Here is a 20,824-nt window from a genome sequence, read left to right as displayed (position 1 = left end):
TCCTGCGTCCCAAGCGCAGAGCCAGGCATCGTGGAAGCGGGGCAGTCCCAGCTTTCTCGGCGCTGATAACCCTTTCACATGCTGAGAAATGGGACCCCACCCCCACTGCGGACTTCACCTCCAGCTGGGGCTCGGGAAGGGGCCTCAGTCCCAGGGCGTGTCACGCCCCCAGGTCCGTGCACGGGTGCCTTCTCCTCCGGGGCGCGCGCTTCCTCTCCAGGACGCGGTAATTCACCAGCTCACGCGGGCTCCGCGGCGCCCCCTCCGCGCACGCGCATCCCCGCCCCAGCCCGCGCCCGGCCCGGCCCGAGATTCGGGCGCTTTGGGTGGGTCCGTCCAAGTTGGAGAGGAGGACGGCCGAGCCGGCGGCGCCCGTCGCGGGGCGGTGGCGGCCCTGAGCCAGATGCCTCGGCCCCCGCCCCGCCACGGATTCTGCAGCTGGGGTCCGTCGCAGGCCCTTCTGCGCGGCCCTGGAGGAGGAGTGCGGGGGGCGAGTGGCGCCGGCTGTGATGCGAGCTTGCGGAGCGGGCGAAGGTCTGGAGTCGGTGGGTGCCGGCTCCTGTCCCTGACGCGCCGAGGCCTGTACCCGGGATTTCTCAAAGCCTCAGTTTCCCCTTCTCAGCCTTAGGCTAAGGGATCTCATTTACTGGACCCTGGAAACAGGGTAATGGATCCCATGGGCCGCATGCCCGTCTATGCAGGCTCATTTGGGCGGGAAGAAGAGGCATGTTCCCCCGGATCTGGGGTGCACTTACTAGTGGGCCCCATCCTACCCGGACCGGACCGGGTGGGGGCTCCCTGGGAGGAGCGGGGCATGACTGAAGCTGCTCTGTACCGGCTGGGCTCGGGTCTGGGGTCCCGCAGTTGCAGGAGGGAGCTGTCTAGCGCTAGGAGGCCCCTATTAACTAGGACACCGCTAGAGATGGGCGGTGATGGTCGGAGCTGACCGGCTTGGGCCCCCAGGGGAGGTGGCCGCAAGGGCCAGGGCTTTGAACAAACCACAGAAGGTTTCTGCAATATCAAAAGAGCTCTTAGTCATTAATATACGGGGGGAGGGGGGCCGTGGTGAAAGGGCCTCTGCTTGGTTCCCATCAGCGGAAGATCAAAAAGCATTTGGTCAAAGAACCTTTAAATACCTTGAAAGGCAGGTGAAGCCTGTTCAGTGGGCTCCAAGAGGGATCGAAACGCTGGTCTGAGCTGCTGTCAAGCTCCAAACACAGTCTGTGTGGGAGGTGGGGAGGGCACAGAGGTAGGAGGGAGAAATGGCGGGGATGGACCACCAGCCCACCCCCACCATGACCCAAGAATCGCTGTGGGGGGCGGGTGAGTAGGGCAGTGAACTGCTAGATTGTCAGAGGTGGAAGCCACTTTGTAGGCCTCCAGGCTGGGGATTTTTATCTGAAGCCTATAAGAGCCCCCCCCACCCCCAATTATGGGAAAAATGTTGTGTCTGTATTTGGATATGCATTTTTCTAGGGAGGAGAGGTTCATGGGGCTCCTTAGATTCCTAAAGGAGTCCAAGGCCACCTCAAGATTAAACACCACCATGCTTGTGGGACAGACTGGTCAACTGAGTGAGGCTCAGGATTGAGTGATTGACCCCAGGTCACTCCGCTTGTAGTGGACAAGCCGGGGTGCTTCCATGGTGCATCCTGGCAAGGGTGTCTCACTGGGCCCTGTGGCTCAGTCAGTCTCAGGGTCCCAGAGTGGCCCAAGGCTGAGGAGGTAGGGGCGACTCAGAACAGAGGCCAAAGGCTGAGGTTCTGACCGAGGCTGGGGCTGTCCCAAGCAGCGGCTGGCCAGGAGCAGGGGCACCAGCTTTCATCTTTTGAGGGGCCAAGGTTTAGAGAAGCTGAGTCAATCCCATGGCGGGTGTCAGGGTGACCGTGGGCCAGAATCTGGATGGGGAGGAGGTCACAGGCAGAAAGGATGGGGGTGGGTGGGGTGTGGGGAAGGGGTTTCTGGCAAGAGAATGTTTCTGGCTCAGCAACATGGCCTGATGACGTGGAATGGGGACCCAGGGCTACAGAAAGTCAGCTTGGGGCAGGGGCCTTGGTGCCTGGGATCATCCCCCGGGAGCCTGGAAAAACACCCAGCCCTTGCCTTGCCATCTCCATGAGAAAATGGAGGCCCAGAGATGTCAAGTAACAGGCCAAGGCCAAACAGCTAGCTAGTGGCAGAGGCAGGACCAGTATTCCAGTCTCGGATTTCTTCCCTAGAAGCTGCCTCTTCAGTATCAGGCCTCCAAAGCAGGGCCTGGCGGAAGTGTGGCGGGTGACCCTGGGTAGGCCTGCGAGAGTCGGTGGTTACTGGGTCTGGAGAGAAGAGTAATTGATCAGCGAGCATTGACTCAGTCTCCACTGTGATGAGCTGGGCATAGAGATGGCTGCAGCTGCCTCCTAGGAGACTGCTGTCGCATCCTTGCTGGAGAGAGGATGCCTATTAATTTTTGCTTTTACTGTCACCAGGCTCCTGCCCTCTGCAGAAGGCGAAGAGGAAGACTGGGGAGGGGGTGGCTGCAGGGACGGGGTGGCAGGGCCGTTCCTGCCCCTCGTCTGGGACATCAGCGAGCTCTACTGTTGCCCTTCATAGCGGCCTTCTGGCTGGTCTCTGAGCCTGTGCCTCCTGGATCAAGCGAATGCTCAGCTCGAGTCTCTTGCCACATGGATGGTGGCGGCGCGGAGAGAGGTGTGTTTGTTCTGTCACGTGAGCTGCGCAAACAGCTTCCTCAGCGTTTTTATTAATAATTCAGCCCATGGTGAAGGGGGTAGGGTAGGGGGGACAGGAGTCCTTGGGAGACAGCAGCAATGAAGAGCAGGCCAGGTGGAGGCCAGAGGCGAACCAGGAGCCCTGCCTCCCAGCCGTGGCCTAGCAACGGAGCCGGGCGGCCTCAGGGGCCCCGTTTAGGAGAGTGCAGGCCTGGCATCTGCTCCTGAGGGACAGAATGTCCCTCCCTGCTTCGAGTCCCTCCCGAAGCCGACCCAGGACACCTGGCCCCTGATGACGGCACCAGATCGGAAACAGGCCTGAGGGGTCCACAGCCTGCAGTGTGGCAATCCTTGGGGAACCAGGCGCTGCCAGCATTTCTTGCCACGTCATGGAACCCAGGACACAGGGGGCCAGCAACGTCACCGAATGAGAGGGCCTCTCTGGGCCCCCCTCTGTTAGGGGCCAGAAGGAGAGAGGCAGGCCCTCAACCGGGAAAGGGTGGGACCTGAGGCCAGGAGAGGGTGACACCTGCCCAACTCTTTTCTCGGTGTACCTGCTCACTCCTGCAGACTTCATTTCCTGCCCTGCCCAGTCCTCTGTGAGTGCTCGGGAGATGGAAACTCACGGTTGGCTTGGTTCTCATTGATGCTCCAGCAGGAAAGAGTAGCCTTCAAATGCAGCAGAATGGTTTGAGGTTAGACATCTGGAAGAACTTCCCTGACAGGCAAAACATGGGAGTGGGGAGTATGTGCGTCTCTGTTAAGGATAAACAATAATAATGGCATTCAATATCTATCAAGTGTGCTCCAAGTATCATTTTAAGTGCTTCAACTGTATCATCTCATTTAATCTTTATAATAGTAGAAGGAGATAGGTACTATTATTGCTATTTTCTCCATTGTATGGATGAGGAAACCAAGGCCCAGAGATGTCAAGTAGTCTGCCCAGGGTCACATAGCTATGAACGACAGAACCACACAAATCTGCATTCTGTCATCTTTCCAGTGACTCTGCATCCCCCAGACAAAGTGACCAAGGCCCAGAGAAAAGGTGTCCTCGAAGCCTTTCCTGTGTCAATGATAAAGGCAGAGAATAAAACTCACCCAAGATGCCCAGTGCCTCAGAGCCTCAGTTTCCACAACTATACCTCATGGAGTTTATCTAGTACATCTGAGGGGCTGTCCTGCTCTGACATTCTGGAACAATGGCTATCTAAGACCTGCTGGGAGTGAATGAGGCTGGAATTTTTCTTTTTGTAAGGGACAGGCTGTAAGCTCTCGGATGGGAGCGAGCACTGGGTCTTCTCAGGAATCTCACAGTGGTTGGCGAAAGGCTGGGAGTCCGGATCAAGGGTTCTACTCCTGGTTCTCTCATCAGCCCCCTGGGCAGTCAGCTCTGGGGCCTTTAGCTCCCTGGATCAGTTTTTTCCCCTGTAGAGGCCTTGTCTTCACCATCTGTCACCTGAGGGGTAGCCTGGGTCGTCCCTCAGACATCCTCTTCCTGGCAACTCTGAAAAACTCCATGATTCGAGATGCTCTTGAAGACGTGTTGAGCTGTAATGATGAATTCTGTTGTCTCCCTCTGGACTCTCGGGTTGATGGGTGGGGAGATTCCTGAATAGGGCATCTTTCTGCCTCGTGTCCCGTTTGACAGGGGTGGGGGCGATGGGGTGACAGGGGTGGGGGTCGGAAGGGATGCACTGTTTGGTCTTTACTAGGGCACTGAGAGAGGCAGCTGAAGGAGGGAGCAGGAGCAAGCCGAGGCTGGAGACCCTGGTGTCCCAGCCGGTTGGCTCTGCTTTCTGGGGTTTGCCAAAAAGGGGTGTGTGGCGAACTCCTGGAGTCTCAGCTGCCTGCGGGGGTATGAAACCTAATGGCCCTTGACCAGGGGATAAGGGCTGAGATTTCTGGCCCCCGAGGAACTGTGAGCCAGAACCTACAGATGCCTTTTTTCCCTTCCATTTTTAATTAGAACATTTAATCCAAGGAAATCTGTTCTCCACCGGAACAGTCTTCATGGAGGTTTGCTTGGGGGAATTTCTTTATCTGTTTCTCAACCGGAAAAGCTGTGGGTGGAGGTGCGTGTGTGTGTAACAGTCTCCATGTGAGTTCAAGGGGATGGTGTGTGTGTGTGTGTGCTGGGGGAGACTTGAGACATAGGTTTGTCCCTCTGGGTGCTGGCTGCCTACTGCACTGTGGGAAGGTGGAGGTGTGGCTGGGTGTGAGCTGTGCGGTATAAAGTGAGTTCAGTGGATTTCTCGGGGTGGGAGTAGGAATCCTTGACTCTGGGAAGCCTGGCTCACCTTTGAACTGCATTCTCACTGGAGGGGATGGCAGGATGCTCCAGCAGGCCTGGGGGTTAGGTCCTCCTGCCTACCCCCTTCAGTTCAGGGTAGTGGCACGCCCTGTCACGTGTGAAGCTTCAGTGTCTGTCTCGTTGTGTGGGAGGTGTGTTTGTGTGCTTGTGTGTGTTGGGAGGGTGGTGTAGCTGATTAGGTGTGTAGGTGTGTGCCGGGAGGTCTCTGTACCTGAAACCATCAATGATTTTGTTCCAGGCCTTTCAAATCCTTGGGAGAAGGACCCCTTCTTCCCCCTGCCCCAGAGTCAAACAGTTCCAATTCTAGAGAAAGGAGAAATAGGGTTCACCTGATTTGGACTGTACTGAGCTGACAGAGGGCAGAAAGGGCCAAGGGGGCTCCAGGGTTGGAGGGTTAAGAGAGATTTCCTTTCTACCCACTGATGCTGGGGTCTAGGAAAAGGTGGTGGGGGGGGGTGCGCAGTGGCGAGGTGCAGGAGAGGCATGAGCAGAGGCCGAAAGGTCTGTTTCCTTCTTTTGTGCGGCTGGGTTAAGTGGGGAGGGTCAGTGGACCTCGTCCCCCACCAAGGTGGCATCCTAGACTTTTCCGCTCCAGCTGTGTGCAAGCTCGGGGGATGGCCAGAGCGGCGGACCCAGTCTCGGCGCCGGCAAAAAAGAAATCCACTCCTTGTTTTCGCACACACCAGCCCGTCTTCCCGGGACCGCCGGGGTGCCGAGCCCAGAGCTGACGCCCTCGAGCCGCCACCCAGCGGAAAACCCGGAGTGGATTTCCACACCTTTTGGAGCGGAGTCAAAGGGCACCTCGGAGGAGGTGGCCGGCTCCGCGGCCCTGCCGGCTTCGAAGCGGCTGCCATCGGGGGCGCCCCGGCCGGGTTGGTCGCGCAGTGCGGCTCGTGGAGCCCAGCCGGAGAGCTCCGCGCCCTCCCCGCGGGGGCTGCGGGTGGGCGGGGCGCGGGGCGGCGGCGGTGCCCTCGGGGCGGCTCCGGGCGGCGGCGGGCGCGGGCTGCAGTGCGGCGCGCGGCCGGCAGCGGGCAGCAGCGGGCGCAGGCGGTGGCGCTGGCGGTGGCGGTGGCCTCGGCGCTCGGCAGCGGGCGGGCGGGCGGCGCCGGCGGTGCCCCGGGCGCGCTCACACACGCGCTCACACACACACATACACACGGCCTCGTACACACTCACACACGCTCCGGCGCGCACACGCGGCGCGCAGGCCGGAGGGAGGCGGCTCGGCGCGGCTCGGCGGCGGCGGCAGCGTGCTCGGCGGGCGGGCGGCAGGGCTGGCGGGCGGCCCCCGCTCCCCGGCTCGGCGGCTCGGTGCAGCCCGCGCGGCCCCTGCCCTCGGACCCGCCCCCGGGGGTCGCCCGGCCCCATGCCCTGCAGCGGCGGCGGAGCAGCGCGCGGCCGCGGGCGGCTCTGAGGAGCCCGGAGGGAGCCGGCGACGAGGGGACCATGTACCGGGACCCGGAGGCGGCCAGCCCAGGTAAGCGCGGCCCCGCGCGGGCTGGGGCGCCCCGCTCCGGCGGGCAGGACGGCGGCAGCGCCCGGCGCCGTCTCGGAGCCCCAGCCCGGGGCTGCTGTCCGCCGGAGCCGCACGGACTGCCCCCGGGGTCATTGCAGCCCCGGGGGCGCGGGCTGGAGCGGCAGGCGCTCGGACCCCGGCCCCCTGCAGTCCAGGCACTGCCCGGCTTGATGCCGGGCGCCGGCTTCGCAGTGTCCCCACAAGGACCTCCCCCCCACCCCCAGCAGCCCAAGGACAACGTGTGTGGCGGAGCGAGGAGCCGCTGCCCCCGCGGGAGCCGGGCAGTGCCCTCCGAGGCAACCCTGGGTCCCCAGCACCAGAGCCCCGGGGGTGCCAGCGCTGGGGGACCCCAAGGCAAGCATCCCGGGCAGCTTTTGGCCAAGGTTGTGGGCACAGGGGAGAGGAGTGACATCGGCAGTGCCAGCTGTGAATTGAGAGGGTGCCAGGGGGCAAGTGGGAATCTGGTGCAGCGGCTGGGGAGGGGGGCTTCTGGGGGCGGGGGTAACCGCAGGAGCGTTGAGGAGGGAGGCAGGAGTACTGAAGGGAGAGAGAGCAGAGACCGGTGAGAATCAGGGTGCCTGGGGAATGTTGTCCTGGGCTTGGGGAGGGGGGGAAGCAAAGAACCCCAAACTCACTCCAGTCCTGTCGGGGGAGGGAGGGGGAGGGGCCGCACTCCTTTGCATTTCTCCGGAGCGAGCCGAGCCGGAGCCGGAGCCCGAGCCGGGGAGTGGCCTGGGAGCCCACGTCTGCTTGGCATCCTCGAAGCCAAGCCCAGGAATCTTTCCTCCTTCCTCGGGAAATTGCTCTGCCATTTCCTCCTTGGCTCCTGACGCCTCCTCACACGGTGCCCACCTGTAGGCAGGTCCCCTGCAGCTCCTGCCCGGGCTCAGTCTTAGCTCCCACCTGGTGTGCCCCACCCCAGACCCAGCACCCCGAGTCTGCCAGTTCTGGCATCAGGGTCTCCATTTCTGGGTTTCTCTCTGATGCTCGACGCCCCAGCCTGAAGACTTGCTCCCAGATGAGGAACCTCGCCGCTTAATGCCTGCCGCCCTGGGAGTGGGGGATGCTGGGGAGGGGGACAGCTCTAAGACCCTCCACAGAAGGGGCCCAGAGCCCAAGGCTTTTGAGGGCAGGCCAGTGGGCACCGGCTTTGCCCACTCCTGCCCCGGCCCCGCATTTACTCTTTCCGTCTAGGGGCAGCCTCAGCCTCTCCCTGCCTCCTGAAGAGTCAGCTCTCACCCCCCCCCCCCATCAAGTCATTGCAGCCCCAGTTCACTGAGGAGGACCTACTGGGTGCCAGGCATTGCACCCACTAAGCACTCGAGTATAAGGGTGAAAGAGACTTGGTCTCCCTCTCTGGAACCTCATGCTCATCCGTGAATGTCCTTTGGGTGATGGCTGAAGGGACATTGCCCTCGTAGACTCCTCCTTTCATCTGTCTGGACCCAGGTCACCTACGCTGGCATCTTCCCTCAGGAGGCTGCCAGCTGCCAGCACTTGGACCACAGGCAGAGGCACTCTCTTGCTGGGATCACCGTCTCAGTAGCCAGCAGCTTAGTTCAGAGACCAGCTCTGGGGGATGAGGATGGAAGGGGAGGATGCAGTGAGGACACTCCCCCACCCCTCTCCCTGCCAGGCTGGCAGCCTCCCCTTTCCTGTTAGGCCAGGGGCCTGGGGGCATGCCCTCATCCCGTCTCCCTCGCTCTTCCGCCTGGGCACCATGACATCACTGTTCCTCCAAGCATCTCTGCTCTCTACGGAGGCCAACTTGACATGCTTGGCATCTTCTGGGAGAAGGGCCTGGAACCCAGAGCTGCTGGCCCCTAGATCTTTCCCTCTCCCCCCTCCTCGAATAGCCCCCCCGTCTGGGGGGGAGACCTGTCTTGCCCACTCCAGCTGCAGCTGCATGGCCCCCCAGTGCCTGTGGCAGGGTTGGCCTGAGGTTTACTTCTCCCTGTTGTGGGCACTGGGCTGGGTGGGGTCAGAAATAGGCTGCAGAGAACAGAGTATGCTTTTGATCCTGGTCCCCTGGGGATCCTGAGGAGCCAGAGACCTCCATCTGGCCTCCGTGCCCCCTAGCATCCCTGCCCGCCTCCCATAATCCCTACAGCTCCAGGCCAGACTTCCACTTCCCCCACCCACTCACCCTAGGCCCTCCAGACTCTGCTCCCCTGGTCAGGGCTGTGTGTCCCCTGTTTCTGTTCCCCCATCTCGCTCTTGGCTGGCACCAGGTGGGAGTGAGATGTACAAATTAAGTCCTGCGTGATTCAGGCTGTTCTTCTGGCCCCCCAGCGACCAGTACCTTTTACATCCTGATCCGTTCATCTCACTCTCAGGAACACCTGTGGCCCAGTCCTTTAAAGAAAATTTGATCTCCTGTCTTCTCCTGCTCCTCCATGTCCCAGGCTGGTTCCAGAGGGTCCCTATGGGACACTCTCCGTCATCCCAGTCACTCTGAGTCCCCACAGGGCTCAGTCTATTGCTGAGACCCTTCCTCAGGGGGCAGTTCCCTCCCCACTTGGGCCCCTGATCCCCCCACGCAGCTCATTCCTTGCCCTATCCTGGCTGAGGCAAGGGACTGTGGGAAAAAGAGGGAAGACCAGCCCCCCCCCACACACACACACAAACCCCGATCGGCTTCTGCTCCAAACTGTGCCCAGCCTCCCCAGCCATGCCTGCAACCTCCCCTCCACCGCTCCCATAGACATGAGGCCCTCTCCTTGCCCTCAGCCTTCATCCTCCGTCCATCCTGAAGATGGCCTGGCCAGGCCTCCCTGTGTCCCTTGGACTGCCTGTCCCCAGGCCGGGCAGGGCCTTGGCAGGCCTGCAGGGGTCAGCGTTGCAGTGGGCAGGCAGGACGGCAGCAGGAAGGGAGGGAGGGAGAGGTGACCTTGCGGTGAGCTAGTGAGCAAGGCCAGAGAGGGAAAGTCTGGCTGGTGCAGGGGCGCCTGGGAGAGAGGTCAGGTCCTGAGGGCTGCCTCCCCTGCTCCCAGCCTTCTGTGAGCTTGTCCTTGGGGGCAGCAGGGCTCCAAGTCTCATCTGTCCCACCTGTTAGTGGGCTCTGCCCCCTACAGCCACTCTACGGAGCAGGTCATTCTTAGGGCGTGTGGGGGACACACGGCATGGGACAGAGGTCCTTGACGCGGTGGGTCTCCTCTCTCAAGGCAGAAAGATCTACTAGATTGTGCAGGCCAGCCCTTCACCCACTGGCCACAAGTTAGGGGCAGAGGCTGTTGGGCAATGTGTGGGGCAGGATAGGGGGATGCCGTGAGGGCCATCAGGGTTAGGGACCCAGGCTCGGGTGTGGGACGGTCCAGGGAGGCCTGACTCTGTCTGACCATTTCGCTGACAAACTCTCCACCCACCCCAGCTACCCCTCCATCCCCCACCCCCTGCCCCCTCTGTGGCCTGCATCCTGGGCTTGGATCAGAGTGTGGGACTGATCCATGATCTTCCAACAGGCTGTGGCCCGGGCTGGGACCTGGGGCTGAGTAGGGCAGGAGGGATGGCTTCTGTGGGGCTTGGGCCAAGGTAGCCAGTGCCCCCAAGGCTGTAGTGTTTCCATGGAGACAGGACCCCTCCTTGGCCTTGGACCTTGCTGTTCAGTGGCCTTGTGAGAACAGCGTGACCAAGAAGCCGGGCGCTCAAGGATTGAGGGGTGGTGGGGAGAGAGACAGCCTCTGAGCCCCTCCTGGTTTGGGAAGGGGGACTAGAGCGGGCTGGATTGGGGTGGACACACAGGCTAGCAGGTGACAGGTGAGGGACACCTGAAGGCAGGGGAACAGGTGGGTGTCAGGTGAGCAAAGACAGGCCTTGGGCAGCTGGGCTTTGCCCCTGGCTGACCCCAAGCTCCAGCCCAAGGAGCTGAAGGCAGCATAGAGTGCCAGTGGAGGGCTGTCCCTGTCTTACCCCTCCAGCCCTGCTGTGGCGGGAGGTGTTGAGGTACCATGGGGGAGGAGTGGGTGGTTCCCCGTCCCCTTCCCTCCCCCACTCCCCACCCACCCACCCCCTATTCTCTCAGGGGCTTGCATCCTTATTGAATCTGATGGACCATTTTCCATAACTGCTGCCCCCAGGGGAGTGAGCCTGGAACAGCAGGGAGAGGAGTGGCGAGGGGGGCCTCGCGGGGGGCGGGAGGCCCCGTCCCGGAGCCGAGGACTCAGCTGGAAGAAGACTTCCTGCCCAGGCTCCATGGGCAGTGCCCACAGGTGGCACATGCAGCTGGTGAGGTCAGCTCTCTGTTGGGGCGGTCACCGGGCTGGCCAGGTGCCAGAGCCAGCCCGTGCCAGGCCCAGCCCGGGTGCCCGCCTGCCTTGCCAGGGAACCCCAGCTGGTGGTGCCAGGCGGATTGTGCCAGTTCCATAGCCATGGAAGTTCCTGACCTTCCAGGCAGCAGGGCAGCCTTGCTGGGCCCTGTCCAACTTGTGTCTAGAGGGCAGGCCTTTGGTCTCACCCAGCAGAATTCCCCAAGGGTTGGAATGGAGTTGGCAGACGGCATGGGACCTGTGGAAGGGGTTGGCTGGTGCCCAGAGCCAGCGCCTGGAATTCTGGACCCAGTGGGTTGGAAGATGGGATGGCACGTCGGGCCTGCGCTGGTGGGCTTTGCAGCTTCTACCCTGAAGGGCCCCTTGGAAGAGGTGTGTCGCCTGTGGGGTTGGGCAGGGAGCCGACTTGTACCGCGAGCTGGGATATTTGGGGAATTGATGTATTTGCGGGATTGAGGGTGTGGGGCCACAGGACCGGTGGAGAGGGAGGGCGGGGCCGGTGGGGAGAAGCACTGTGCTGTGTGGGTACCTCCGTGCGCACGCGGGTAGCAGGTGGACGGCCGTAATAGCCGCGCTCCTCTGAGCGCTGAGCCCGCGGTAAACAGCAGCTAATGAGTGTATTTGTAGCAAGGTGCGTCGAGGTGCGCAGGGAGCTCTGACAGAAAGCGTTGGGGAGGGCACCTCCCCTGGCCCTGTACCCAGCCAGGCAGGGCCTGTGTCCTCCAGGGGCCCTGCCTGCCCCCCGCCACACCCTCCCACCTGGCAGCGTGGCCGCCTCCAAGGCCTCCATCTGCTGGCAGCAGGGCTTCACCTGGCTGTGCTGCGTGCACGGGTGTGGATGTGGGGGTGTTGGAGCTTCAGTGTGTATGGATACGGGCATTTCCGAGACATCGTGAAGGTCTGTTAGCGTGTGTGTGTGTATGGGGTGAGCTGGGCACATCTGTGTTTGTGACTACGTCTGATGCTGTGCGTGTGTGTGTGTGTGTGTGTGTATGCACCCCTCTCCCGGATTCTTGAGAGAACTACCCCCTCCTCTGGGTAGTGGCCCTTCTCCTTTGATGCCCTTCCTGGAGGGAAGGAAGCTGGGGGCTCTTGGGCTGGCTGGGAGAGAGAAGGAGGTGACCCATTCTGCCCATCAGAGGGGACAGGAGGGAGAGGTCTGAGGTCCCATTGCACGGGGCTCCCATAGTTGCTGCTTGCCTCAGAGAAAGGGGAGACGTTGGGCCCTGCGGAGCCCAGCCAGCCCTCTGGTTCTAGAGCCCCAGGAGGCCCCGGAATGAGAGAGGAGGGGTGCTGAGGGGTCAGTCCCAGCAGGTGGGGGTCTCACGGTGCTAGCTGGTGAGGCGTGCACCTGCCCCCAGCCAGGGTAGGGTGGCGTGGGGTGTGGGAGGCCACGAGGGGCGCCTGCGTGGAGCCCTGCACAAGGGGAGCGGAGGAGAGAGCTGTGTGGCTAATGTGTCCAATTAAATTACTTCAAACCCTGCCGCGGCAGCTGCTCCCGGCGGGGCCCTGGGTACAAATTGGATCCGTCTCATTACCGCGGGGTGGTGGCAGCGGGGCCGGAGAGCGATGGCCAGCTCAGCCAGCACACGGCAGGCCCTCTCCCACTCTGCCCAACCTGGGCCCGACACAGCCCCTTGGAGCGTTTGTTCACTCCAGCACCCTTCAGGTTCCCCAAGGCCACTGGGTCCAGATATTCGGGCTCCCTGCATTCCTCTCTGCCATGCTGAACCCCATGCCTGGCATCCCAAGGGCCCCTCTGAGCCCTCAATTTCTTTCTCCAGGAGTGGGGGTCTCGTGCTTTCTAGGGGGTCCAGCCTAAGGTCGCCCCTCTCAGGTCACACCACACACCCTGTCCCCTCCTCTGATAATAACAATAGCACCATAACAGTCAGTTCTTATTTGTGGAGCGCTCGGTATCTGCTAAGCACTCATGTGCAGGAGAGGCTGGCTGTCTTCAGCTAGGTGTCTGGGGTCAAACATCTGTCCTTTTGAATTCCAGCAGGAACACTGCTGTGTCCCTGGAGCAAGTTATGCCACCACTGGCCTCAGTTTCCTCCTCTGTTGAATGGGTATGATGTATGATGATGGTTCTTACCTCCCAGGGGGTTGGAGCTGAGGTGAGATAGGGCGGGAAGCATCTTTAGCAGAGAACCCAGCACATAGTAAACACGCAGCCAACGGCAGCTGTCATCCGCATCACCCCGCACTGAGTGATTGACGTGTGGGATGTGGGGGCCGGAAGCACTGAGGAAGACATGCCTGCCACAGGCCTGGTGCATGGGAGTTGGGGAGGGCTTCATTGAGGCGGCATCCATCAGTTACTGTCCAGACAGCGAAGGCGAGCTGAGCATTCACTGTGTGTGGTGCTGTTCTAAGCATAGGACAGATGTCAGCTTATCCATCCTCGGGCCACCCTGGGAAGGAGGGACTTGCACTTAAGAGTCGGTTCGGAATTCCAGCCACATCGCCAGACCCAAGAGTGCGAGCGTTGGGTCCAGAGCCTTGGGTCTTGAAGGCAGAATAAGAGCTTGCCGTGTCAGCAGGCAGGGGTGAGGCATTTGGGATGGTGGGGACAGAACACACGACGACCTGGAGGTGTGGTGGGTCTCGGCCAGTCGAGGCCGCAGCTGGTGGTGGGAAGGGGGGCCTTTGGGGGTGGTAGCAGGAGTTGAGGCTTGGGGAAGCTGGGCTGAGCCGGATTATGAAGGTCCTGGCATTCTGAAATAGGAAAACTGGAGTTTTTTTTTTTTTAATTAGGGCAGTGGAGAGCGGTGGATGACTTTCAGGCAGATCTCTACAAAGAACTTCCCCTCTGCAGAAGAGTAGAGGGTAGGAAGCCTGAAGGGGGGGGTCCCTGCCGTTAACATATCTGTCCCCTCCTCTGCCCAGCCCCTCCTCCATCTCTTACCTGCACAGGCTGGGTCCAAACACATGAGGAGGTCTGCAGTGTCCAGCTGGACTGGGGCCCTGCACTTGGAAAGCTTGTGGTGGGTAATGGGCAGTCAAGGGGGCAGCCTGGGCACGGATGGACACCCCCGGGGGCTTACCTAGGGGGCTGCAGTATCAGAGAAAGCCTTCCAGGGAGGAATGTAGAGCCAAGGTGGGGAGGCCCAGGGCCTAGTGGACACAGTTAATGCTCCTGAGGGTTGGCTCTGCATCCCATTCGCCACCATGGGCATCAGGGCCGGCCCTGGGGGAGCCACACGGCTCACGCTCCAGCTGCCAGGCCTGAGTTCCAGAGCCCCACCAGAGCCAACCTGTCTCCACGGAAACCCGCCCCCCTCTCCATGCCCACGGCCCCTGGCACAGGGGCCCATTCACAGCAGGGCCTGGGTACGGCTTCCCACTCCCCTAGGGGGTCACCCCAGGGCAAACGCCCTCACACCCAGGCGCTGGCAGCACACACACGTGGTGGTATTTGGGTTCGTGTGCACACGTGGCATGTCTGTGTGCCCTGCAGCAGGAAGTGGTGCAGGGGGGATGGTCTCCGTTGCCTACCCACCTTAGCGGGGGACTTGTTCCCCTGAGGGGAGAGGGTCAGGCAGGCCCCAAACAGCCTGATGCCTGGCTGAACTGGAGGCCCCGCATCAGGGATCACGGTAAGGAAGCCAGCCCAGGGAAGGAGCGCTTAGGAACGTTTGCAAGCGGCAAGGGAGAATCTCCTAGCAGGTCCTGGTGGGTCCACAGACCACCTCGTTCTTCACATACGTCTTTTCGTTTAATCTTCACAGCAGTCTGTAAGGGAGAGATCATTAGCACTGGTCAGAGGAGGAAACTGAGGCCCGGAGGGGTGGAGCGTCTCACCAGGTCACTCAGTAGAGCAGGGATGAGATTTCAAGTCAGCCTCACTCCAAAGCCTAGGTCTTAACCACTGGGCTACACTGCCTGGTGCCTCCCGTATTCCACTAGGATCCGAGCCAGCCTGTCTCTCGGCCCATCGCTCAGAAGGGAGTGCCGGGAGTGCTGGCTGCAGAGCTGGACTCCGGGCGTCCCCACTGCCTCCTTTAGTGCTCGAGGAGTCCCCTACAGCCTTTGTTCTCACGTCCCTGGAGTGGGGTGGAGCCTCCTTCCCACCCTGTCTCCTCTCCCTCTTACAGGCACTGTGGAAGGATCCTCTCACTCAAGGGGACGCACCCCTCACTCCCTGCTTGGCACCTGCCAGCCCTGGAGGAGCCTGATGAATTGGCTGTGTGTGCCCCCCCCAACCCCATTCCTCCCTCTCCAGCCCCCGCCTGGTTGGGGAGGTGCGAAGGGAGCGATTTCACAGCCTGTCAGCTGAGGCCTAAAAATACCCAGAACTCCGAGATGCTTGGGCAGGGGGAGGAGAGAGCAGGGACCAGGGATGGGGTAGTGAGGGGTGCAGCAGTAACTTGGCCAGAGAAGCCCCAGGGGCATCACAGTTCTGCTCCGGGGTGATGGGCAGACCCTCTGTCCGCAGGTCCCCCATCTGGCCCCATATCTGGCAATGACAAAGGGGGACTGGTATTTCTAGGGTCTTGAGAGCTCACCTCTGGCACTCAGACCTAAGGGAGGGCTTAGTCTCAGACTGGAACCGTGGACCCCAGGCCCCCCAGACCCTCTGGTCGATGCCTCTTTCTCCCTCTCCACCCCCAGGTTGGCTGGCATCTTCAGACTGTGGGAGCCAGGTTGGGCCTGTGCCCGCTTCCTTCCTGGAGAAGGTGCCCGCTTCTGTTCGGGGAGAGGCGTGAGGAAGGCAGCGTGGATGGGGTGCCGGCAGGTGTGCGATGTGACGTGCGAGCCACCCAGGCACTAGAGGGGGGCAGAGGAAAAGGGGTGTGGTGGCCCACGTCACTGCCACGTGGCTATGTGCTGAAGTGTGGCGCAGGGCCCCCGCGCGTCAGCCAGCGCCCAGAAAGGGGGATGTGTGTGTGCGTGTGTGTGGCCCTGCTGGAGTCAGCCTGTTCTTGGTGCCGGGATGCTTGTGGAAGTGTATGCCCGAGCGTGGCCCTTCCAGACAGAAATGGGGTGAAAGCACAGGAGTGGGGGTGGAAGCGTGAACAAACATATGTCACGTCATGCAGACACGTGACAGTCTGTGTGCTTCCATGTGGAAGCATGATGGCATGTGTGCCTGTGCAGGGGGACCTCTCTGGGACACCATTAGAGAAATAATGCACAGTGGCAGCCCGTGCATGGGCTCTGGATCAAAAAGTAATGGGTTCAAATCCTACATTTGCCATATATTGATTAGGTCTGTGACCTTGGGCAAGTTACCTCATTGCCTCATTTCTCTGTCTGTAAGATGGAGACAATAATGCGCCTACTTCAGGGGGCTGCTGGGAGGGTGCAATGAGTGATGTGTGTAGATCGCTAGAACCGTGCCTGTCACAGAGTTAGTACTAAGTGTATACTAACTCTTATTGTTGGTCCTGCGTTTGATGATATAGGTGGGAGCACCAAGTCGAGAGAGGCCAAACGACCTGCCCAAAGTCACACAGTAAGTTAGTGGCAGAGCCAGGACTAGAACCCAGGCTCCAGTGCCCTAAGACAGGGCTTGTTCAAGTCTAGGATCTCATGACACTGCCCCGCCCCCTTGAGCCACGAGAAGCCCCTGCAATGCAAGACTGTAACCCCATTGGCATCTGGGGCCTAGATTCTGCCAGGGCTGGGCTGGGATCTTGGGAACTCGGGGGTCTGAGCATCTTCAGATAATGCTGGGGTGGAGGGCTCCTCAGGGCAGTGGCTAGCCGTTGCCTATGCCACGGGTTAGCCTGTGGACTTGGCCAGTTACTCAACTCCCCTGAGCCTTGGTTTCTCCCCTCTAATGGAATAACATACTTTATAGGGTTATCCTGGGGATTAAGTGAGGTCCTGCATGTAATGTCTTAAGTGGCTGGAAGGCTGTACCTAGTAAGAGCTCAGTAATGTTGGCTGCGATTATAACCCATGCAGAACCCTCCCACCCAGTGCTCCATAAATAGTGACTTCTTCTGCTTCTCTTCCAGCCCCTGGCTACCCTCTCTCCCTTCCGCCTGCCCCCCTACACTCCATGGGGCTTAAACTGATCAGGGACTGACTTGCTGGCAACCAAGACCTGTTTTTGTCTCCTGTTATTGGCTTTGCCCAGGAGGGAGCAGGACTCACCACTGGGACTTAGCCTCTGAGCCCTCTACATCTGGCCTCATCATTCACTTGCTATATGACCTTGGACAAGCACCATTTCCTCTCTGGGCCCTGATCCTCCCTCTGTAAAGTGGAGAGGCTGGACCACACACAGTCCCAGAGCCTCCTGGTCATGTTGCTCTGTGACCAGGAGGGTCCTGGCTCAGCCCCTAGAGGGGTGGCAGGTTGGCAGGAAGATAAGTGGGCCGGCTGCCCTGGGTAAGTGGAGCATCTGGGGCCTGAGCCGGCTGGTGGCCTGCCATAATGCCCGCCCGCACCTGTGGCTGCGTAGGAGGTTGTGCAGGCCCGACTGGCTGGGCACTGACATTGGGGGAGGCTCAAGGACAATGACGTAGAGAGAGCCCTTCTTGGGGCCCTGGGAGCTGCCACTCCAGCCGTCCTCCCCGGCTCTCCTCCCCTTCTCCCTGGGGCTTACCTTCAACAGTTCCTTCTTCCTCCCTGTCCTTCTCTCTCCTTCCCCTTCCTGGAGTCTCCCAGGATCTCCCCCTCTCTGCCTCTTCCACTTCTGTCATCTTGACCATTTTCCAGGGTGCTTTTTCCTTCCTCTCCCTCTCCCCTCTGCTCTCTCTCTGCTTCCCGAGAGTCCTCCTTTCTCCTTCCTACGACATGGCCCTGTTTCTCTGGATCTTCCTTGCTCCCCCTGCTGCTCCAGAGCCTAGGTCTCTCTCTTACTCCGCATGTCTAGGCTCCTTCCAGCGTCTTGTCCCCTGGCTCTCTCCCACTTTAGAATCGCTCTCACCCCACCTCCCTTCTTCCAGCTCCTTGGAGCTCCTTACTCCTCCACCAGACCCCGTGCCCTCAAAAGTTTCCTGGTCTCCTTCAGCCGACAGGGCTGACCCAGGCAATGTCTGTGGCTGGTGCTGCTATGCGGTACCTCAAAATGCCCCCACCTCTGTGAGTTGAGAAAAGGGGTCACCCCAGGGCCCAGGGACTGGCAGCCTTGCCTCCTAATTAGCAGGAAGTAATTGCCTGGAAAAAAAAAAATTCATTTAGACTGAGACTCTGGGACTCCAAGTTAGAGCTGAGCCAACCGACAGCCCCTAGGAAGCAGGAAGAGGGAAACAGCCCAGGTCAGGGCCTCAGGAAGCCCCTCAGGAGACAAAGGCCCTCAGGATTTCCTTCCTGTCTGGCCTCCAGGATCTCAACCTTGGGGATGTGGGGAGAGAGCACTCAGCTGGGAGTCCCACCATCTTCAGCTGAGTTCTGGCTCCACTACTCACTGTGTGACTTCGGGCCAGCCACTTATCCCTTTGAACCTTAGTTCTCTCTCTTGTAAAATCAGAAGAGGGCCTCACTATCATGAGGGTTGATTCGGACAGTGGCTATAAAAGCACTTTGCAGGCTATAAAGTGCTGTGAGAGGGTGAGGTGTTACTGTCTTCCTCCATGGGGCTCTCAGCTGAGACTTGAGGGTGGTGGAGGGGTGGGGTGGTCCTGGAAACACCTAAGGGGCAGTGAGGCTTCCAGACATGGAAAGATGGCCAGGTGGGTCCAGCTGAGCTGTAAGATTAAGGGCGGACAGATGTGGTTTCCCATGCCAGGCTCAACACTCGCCAGCTGCACCACCCTGAGTGGTCACCTCACCTCTCTGAACCCCACTTTCCTCATCTGTAGGATGCTGATCATGATGCCTCCTCTGCGGGGTGGGGGTGGGGGGGAGCGGTAAGGCTAAATGAGATAATGTTTGCCGGGCTCTTAGCACAGTGGTTGGCCTATAGTAAGTGCTCAATAAAAGATATTACCTGTATCTACTGTAATTAAAGGCTATCATCTTTACTCCCTGTCTGGATCCAGAAAAGCTGTGATTTTGGGTGATATCTTCAGGTTTTTGGAAGGAGGGAAATTTCTACACCCAGTCTAATATCAAGCAGTCCCTAGAACCACCAAGCAGATCTGCTTCACAGAGAGCCCCCATCGCTGGAGGGGGGAACAGGAGTGGGCTGCAGCTGTGGCATTCCCCCCACCCACCCCTACTTTTTCCCAAGGAGAGGCTGTGCGCAAGTTTATTTGGGTGGGTGTGAGGTAGAGAGTCTCTGCCCTGGGGGAGGCATATTACAAGCCTTTGTGTTCGTCTTGATAGGGCTGGCCCTGCTGCGAGAGGAAAGGTTGCGTTTGTTTAAACAGGCCTGCTCCACCTACCTTGGAGGAGCGAGCAGGAAGTTTCGCCTGGTCAGTCGGGCCACCTGGGTTGCGTCTTTGCTGTGAACCGGCAGCATGGCGCCCCAAGGCGGCCAGAACACAGTCGGACAGCCTGGAGCGTGCGGGTGTTGGGCAGCGCTGCAAGCTCAGAGCGCCAGATTGCCCCGGGAGAGGTGAGGGGGCGGCGGGGGCCGGACCGTCTGCCGCTCCTTCCCCACCCGCCCAGCACCACCGCTGGGGACCTTCTGTGTTCCTGCTCTGAGCGCAGTACCCGCGCCAGCCGCAAGGAGGCAGTGCAGCTGGTTCCTTTTGAGGAAATGGAATGTGGCATTTGCGTTAGCGGGGAGGCTCTTTTTGTCCCGAGTTGGGCTGCTGACTGGGATCCTCGGCATCTGAGGACCTCACTGGGGAAGGGGAGCTCTTGAGGTCAGCTGGTCGCTGCCGTGGCTTCAGCTCGGGGCTGATCAGGGAGGAATTGGCAGAGGAAGTTTGGACCACTATGCTGCAGTCCTGAAAAAGGTTCTGGTGGCTTGGATCCCGCTCGCCGGAGGCAATGCACAGGGCGGCCTAAAGGAGGACGCAGTCCCGGCACTGAATTCTGTTTCAGCACCAAGGACAGAGGAGGCGCGGCTGAGCGCTGTTTCAGCACCGTGGACAGAGTTTAGGGCGGCGCGTTCAGCGGCTCTCTCCCAGTATTTGTGGCGCTAGTGATACCCCAGAATACTGTAGAATGGTACCTCCAAGAGGGAATCTCAGACACCCTGTTTCTAACGAGGAGACTTAGGAGTGAGAGTTGAGTTAATTGCCTAGGGTCACACAGCCACAGTGACACTGGGTGGCAGAACTGGATTCAGATGGGGATCTGTGGTCTTCATCCATCTCTCTCGCACCTGGATTCCCACTAGTTATCTCCCTTCTTCCTAAACATCTCTGAGAGCAGCTTCGCACTATGTTGCATGCCCAAGAGCCCTTGAGCTGGCAAAGATTAAGTGTACTCCCTCCTCCCTCAAAAGCCCAGGTCAAGAACCTGAATCCCAGGATGCAAGATTCCTAGCTGCTGTGGCTTTCATGGTTCCAAGCCTCAGGTGGGAGAGTGTCAGGGCAGGATAGGTGCCCTGGCCTCTAAGGAAGTCTGTAACTTGGGGAGGTAGAGTTGAGTCATCAGCATAAGGAACTCTTAAGTGCTCTGAGATCCTCAAATAAAATATAGCACACCATTCCAAGCCCAGCTTCTTTGCAGCTGTGTATTATTAATAACAATAAGATGCTGATTTAGGCCAAGGCACACCAATACATTATTCATAGGAGTAACTAGTGGTCAAGGCCTGCACTTAATCATCACACATCCATGATCCTGCCCCCACTCCACACTCCTGGTGGAGAGGCCCTCCATCTGAGTTCCTCCTTTCCTGGGTTCCTGCTGCTGTGACAGACGTGATCGTTTTCATGACTGCCCAGGCAGCTCATCAGCTTTGGGATCAGAGTGGGTGGGGAGGGTGACAGGTTCCGGGCTAACTCCTGGCTGGACACTGTTCAACCTGGGCTTCCTGCTCAGAGCTGGTACCTGGCCCTGTCCATCTTGAATGGCTTTGACCCTGGTGACTTCCAGACTCAGCAGCTCTTAGGGGTCTGCAGATGCCCTGTCTCCCTCTCCCCCTCTTTTGAAGCTGAAGACTGAAACCAGGTGCCCCAGGCTTCCCTAAGCCAGGAATTGTGACAGGTAGGGGGTGGCT

General features: G+C 59.9%; 1 protein-coding gene and 1 long non-coding RNA gene across 13 annotated transcripts in view; both read left to right on the top strand.

The window, feature by feature from the left end:
* The first annotated feature begins 44 nt into the window (after positions 1-44).
* Positions 45-20,824, top strand: part of SYT7 (synaptotagmin 7) — a 67,127-nt gene continuing 46,347 nt past the window's right edge. For 8 of the 12 annotated variants that reach the window (XM_023654165.2, XM_023654162.2, XM_023654163.2 and 5 more), the window contains exon 1: positions 5,517-6,502. In XM_023654165.2, the coding sequence (XP_023509933.1) occupies positions 6,472-6,502 (31 nt within the window). In that variant the 5' untranslated portion in view covers positions 5,517-6,471. Of the gene's footprint in view, positions 173-5,516; positions 6,503-11,095; positions 11,179-20,824 lie in introns of those variants that run through there. The other 4 variants (XM_070228806.1, XM_070228801.1, XM_070228802.1 and 1 more) reach the window with 4 other exon arrangements.
* Positions 277-3,502, top strand: LOC138916429 (uncharacterized). Its single transcript, XR_011423694.1, has 2 exons — positions 277-545; positions 2,469-3,502. It is a non-coding gene; the product is annotated as an uncharacterized lncRNA (long non-coding RNA).

This window comes from Equus caballus, chromosome 12 (genome assembly GCF_041296265.1).
Source record: "Equus caballus isolate H_3958 breed thoroughbred chromosome 12, TB-T2T, whole genome shotgun sequence".
Lineage (NCBI taxonomy): Eukaryota > Metazoa > Chordata > Mammalia > Perissodactyla > Equidae > Equus > Equus caballus.
Note: the sequence above shows the minus strand (reverse complement) of the source record. Positions and strands in the feature narration are given on the sequence as shown.